General features: G+C 45.3%; 2 protein-coding genes across 2 annotated transcripts; one reads left to right on the forward strand and one right to left on the reverse strand.

The window, feature by feature from the left end:
- Positions 1-780: 780 nt before the first annotated feature.
- Positions 781-2,212, reverse strand: BDZ83DRAFT_645633 (uncharacterized protein). Its single transcript, XM_060509868.1, has 4 exons — positions 1,819-2,212; positions 1,339-1,759; positions 1,225-1,276; positions 781-1,158 (listed from the first exon to the last, which is right to left on the reverse strand). Exons 1-4 carry the CDS (start codon positions 1,995-1,997, stop codon positions 947-949), a joined length of 864 nt encoding a protein of 287 aa, XP_060357008.1. The 5' UTR covers positions 1,998-2,212; the 3' UTR covers positions 781-946.
- Positions 2,213-2,349: 137 nt separating this feature from the next.
- On the forward strand, positions 2,350-3,929 carry BDZ83DRAFT_645635 (guanine deaminase). Its single transcript, XM_060509869.1, has one exon. The coding sequence runs from the start codon at positions 2,499-2,501 to the stop codon at positions 3,840-3,842; it is 1,344 nt and encodes a 447-aa protein (XP_060357009.1). The 5' UTR covers positions 2,350-2,498; the 3' UTR covers positions 3,843-3,929.
- Positions 3,930-4,193: the final 264 nt, after the last annotated feature.

Raw genomic sequence — 4,193 nt, forward strand, 5'->3', positions numbered from 1 at the left:
GACTATTTATTTATAGGTCTACGGGACTAGACCTTTAAGAGGAGAAGCTAATATTATAACTTAATATATATAACTAACTTAAAGATTAGCTTACTAGTTACGGCGGCTAAGCGTATTATATATATAAATAAAATAGGGATATAACTACTCCTTACAAAATAAAAGAACTATAAATAAATTATATAATAATAAAATAAGATAAAGATTATTTTAAATTAAAATAATTTAATACGACTTAGGGGCTAAACGATTATTATAGATTAGATTAATTAAAAATAACTTAAAAAATAAAGGATATATTTAAAAACGAGACTTATATATAGGATAGACTCGAGCCGGGTTTAAAGATAGACTTCCTATAGTTTTTTTAATAATTAACTTAATATTAAATTTTACAATTGCTTTTAGCTATTTTTATTAAAAACCCCTTTTAATAAAACTATAATTAATTACCGAAGCCTTATTTATTTTACGATTTATAGATATAGCTTTAAAAAAGCTATTTATAACTACGATACTATTTACTTAGCCTTCGTAGCCTTAACTTTTATTAATATATTTATTACGACTAGCTAGCCGTAATATTAATTACCCGGGGTATTTATAATTAAAAAACGGACCAGTAGCGGATTCGTTTTAAAAGCGAGGTAGGGGGGTACGTATTATAGGCTAAACTTAATTAATAAATCCGAGCTTTAGTTTAAATATTATTATAGCTTATTACGCCGTTTTTATAGAGGTCCTATTTAAGCGCTTTTTTTTATAGAACCTCTATAGAACCTCCGCTTTAAAAACCTCTACTCTTTAGCTTAGATTCTATATACTAAAATCCCCCTAACGTAGACTTACGTGGGCTGGACTCTTAACACTACCATTTATAAATAATCAAGGTCTACTATAGACGCCTTTGAGCTTCGAGGCCCAGCTCCGTAGGAGGATGTGGAACTTAGTTGCCGTCCAGCCCGAGATTCCGTGCGATTCGTATTGCGCAGCTCCAGAGATGACGGTATAGAACAGAATCTCCGAAATTGTGGAAGCACATGCCAAGTACTGCAATCGCCTGAACAGGGCGAATTGTGCTACTTCTCATATAGTCTGCTTCTTCGAGACAGAACAAGGCAGTCTTATACCACCGTTGTAGCATACTTTCAAGGTCTCCTGAATGCCGACGGACACAGTCAGACGTGGGCGCATGAAGTTGAGAAAAGGTGGGCATGGCTTCACCTGCAGGAAGTATCTCGCGAGCCTCCTTATTATCCATCATCAATAGAGCAGCCTACTAGAGGCAGTCGGATCAGTGCTGTGGCCTCGAAAGGATGGATTCATGTAGAGACTGACCGTGATGACACTGAAATACACTGATAGCCAACCAGGATCACAATCAGACAAGACAGTGCCCTTTTCTAAATTATCCATAAACTGAGTGTGTTCCCCATCGAACTCGGGATATTCGAGGGCATAGTGGACCCAGGAATTCCACTTCTTGTCATAAGCGATTAGCAGCTCGCTAGACTTTCGGCAGGGTACGTCAACCGTACTCCATCCTCGGTGATGTCGAGACACCTGTGAAAATGATGGAGACTTGAATACCATCTCCTCTAGCGGGTCATGGCACTCCAACAACTTTTGCGCAGTCCTCGGCCTTCGAAGCGATAAATCAGAAGTGGGGCGAACGTGAGAGGCTTCAAGAGCTGTTCTTAGTCGCTGATTCTCCTGAACCAGCTCATCGTATGTTGGTAACTTGACTAGATCTTTCCCTCTATGATTCAAATGCCAGTCAGCTTATTAGAGGAAACATGCTCAAGATTGAGAATCGACCTTGTAACTTCACCCCGCACCATCACAAGTTCTCGTGAGCATGATTCAGGCGTGCCCTGGCGAATGCAAGTTGAGCATGGTAATCTTTTATCGCACTTGACCTTGCGAGCAGCGCAGGATCGACAACTTCGTGGGGCGCGCTGGGTCTTGCGATATGAAGATGGAGTATCAGATGGCATATCTGAATCTCTTGATAGAGATCCCTTTGCGCTTGGATGAGTCGAGCAGCGGTTTTGGCCTGGGTCACGTTAGTGGCTATAGAGATGTTCTCTCCAGCCACGGGCCTGAAATGGAACTTGAATAACAGTAAATCAAGGGTAACGTCGATCCTGTCTAGTTTCTAGGCTCGTCATGTACGTCAAGAAATGAGACATACCTTAAGTGCGAGATGAGATATTGACCGGGCGTAAACTCACCCGAACTCAGCCGAGAGTATTGCTTATCAGCGATGTGATAAGATAGACCCGTCCTTATCTCGAGTGGAACAACGGTACGTACCTTGAGTGCACCAAATCCCCTCACATTGCTGGCCCTCGAATTCCATCAGATTTGATACCATCACCACATTCTTCTCTATTGAGTATTGTCCGAAATAGGCTCTTGAGCCGACAGACTCTGCAGACTCTCTCAAGGGCCTCTCATAGCAGATCTCAGATGCATAAACGAAGTACATTTTCAGCATGGCATCAGCATTTCATGGAGGAGTCATCCACTCGCTTGGCCCGAACCAAGTTGAGATACTTGACAGCGCCGGAATCGTGGTTGGATCTGATGGACTGATTTCTCAATTCTACACTCAAATATCCGTCGATGAGCTGTCTGCAAAGCTCCCCATCGATCAAAAAGTCAAGGTTCTTGCCAAGGGCCAGTTCATATCTCCCGGTTTCATCGACACGCACAACCACGCTCCGCAATGGGCAATGAGAGGCCAGGGGCAGGGACTCCATATCCTAGACTGGCTTGATCAAGTCACATTTCCCCACGAAGCTCGCTTTTCCGACCCTGCATACGCCCGCAAGATCTACGAGAGCTGCGTAAAGGGCTTCCTCAAGCAAGGCATTACGGCGGCTTCCTACTACGGGTCAAAACACGCCGAAGCGACACAGATTTTGGCCGACATCTGCCATCAGCTGAATCAGAGGGCTTTCATAGGAAAGTGTAACATGGATCGTAACGCTCCAAGCTATCTCCATGATGAATCTGCCGAGTCGTCTCTGAAGGAAACGGAGGAATGCGTCAAACACATTCGCAAGATCGACCCCACCGGACAGCTGATTCGCCCTGTCTTGACTCCAAGATTCGCTATATGTTGCACCCCCGACTTGCTCAAAGGCCTGGGTCAGATGGCATCCCAAGACCCAGAGCTAGCGATCCAAACACATTTCAATGAAGCCGAGCAGGAGATCAAGGCGACAAGAGAGCTGTTCCCACAGTTTTCCAGCGAGGTAGACCTCTACCAACACTATGGTCTCCTGAACCAGCGTTCAATTCTTGCACATTGCACCTTCATGACAGACTACGAGATGGACAGGATCAAAGAGCTTCAGTGCGGTGTTGCACACTGCCCCATATCGAACATGACAGTTGGAGGAGGCTTCATGGCGGCCTCCGTACGTCAGTTTCTGACCAAGGGGATCAAGGTTGGCCTCGGAACTGACAGCGGTGGCGGATTTTCATCAAGCATGCTCGACAGCATACGTCAGGCAATCATAGCTTCCAACGCACGCGAAGTTATGTCAGGCGGCAAAGACAAGGCAATATCTCTAGACGAGGTTTTCTACCTTTCAACTCTCGGGGGAGCTCAGGTGTGTTGTCTCGAAGACATGATTGGAAACTTCGCTATCGGCAAAGCGTTTGATGCGATACTAGTCACAAGCTCCCTTGACGAAGCATCTGGGGTCATGACCGTCCGAGAAGAGACAGACAGCCTTCGGACAGTGTTTGAGAAGTTTTTGATGACTGGAGATGATCGTAATATCGCTCAAGTGTACGTGCAGGGCAGGCTTGTGAAGGACACATTGTAAACCTAAGTTGGTGTTGTTGTTGTTGTTGTTGTTGTATTTAACGCCGTGGCGGCCGGGCTAGAGCCCTTACCGCAGACCTCCCGAAGGGTATATGGCGTGGAGGGCCGTGAGCCAAGGCTACCTACTCTACAGTACGTCGTCTCTTTACATCGTCCTCCAAATCATGCCTTGTGGCCACTACGCGTTCTGTCTGTCCCCGGTTCCCGCTGGTGCCCCAGTTTCATTCTTTCCCAAATCGTCCCTTGGAATCGGGAGGTTCTTTGTAGTCCGCACTCACATCTACCTAGGTGTGGATGCTGCTACCGCAGACAGATCTTCTGGAAGAAGTCCGTCACGCGGAGAAAGGCCTCG

Source organism: Colletotrichum acutatum (genome assembly GCF_030867785.1).
Source record: "Colletotrichum acutatum strain CBS 112980 chromosome Unknown BDZ83scaffold_365, whole genome shotgun sequence".
In the NCBI taxonomy this organism is placed as follows: domain Eukaryota; kingdom Fungi; phylum Ascomycota; class Sordariomycetes; order Glomerellales; family Glomerellaceae; genus Colletotrichum; species Colletotrichum acutatum.

Excerpts from the sequence above, each read along its gene's own strand:
- BDZ83DRAFT_645633 (XM_060509868.1), bottom strand. The coding sequence starts at position 1,997 with ATGCCATCTGATACTCCATCTTCATATCGCAAGACCCAGCGCGCCCCA. Across the intron at positions 1,760-1,818 it reads GTGCGGGGTGAAGTTACAAG|AGGGAAAGATCTAGTCAAGT; the intron begins GTCGATTCTCAA and ends TTTGAATCATAG. Across the intron at positions 1,277-1,338 it reads TGTATTTCAGTGTCATCACG|GCTGCTCTATTGATGATGGA; the intron begins GTCAGTCTCTAC and ends TGCCTCTAGTAG.
- BDZ83DRAFT_645635 (XM_060509869.1), top strand. The coding sequence starts at position 2,499 with ATGGCATCAGCATTTCATGGAGGAGTCATCCACTCGCTTGGCCCGAAC.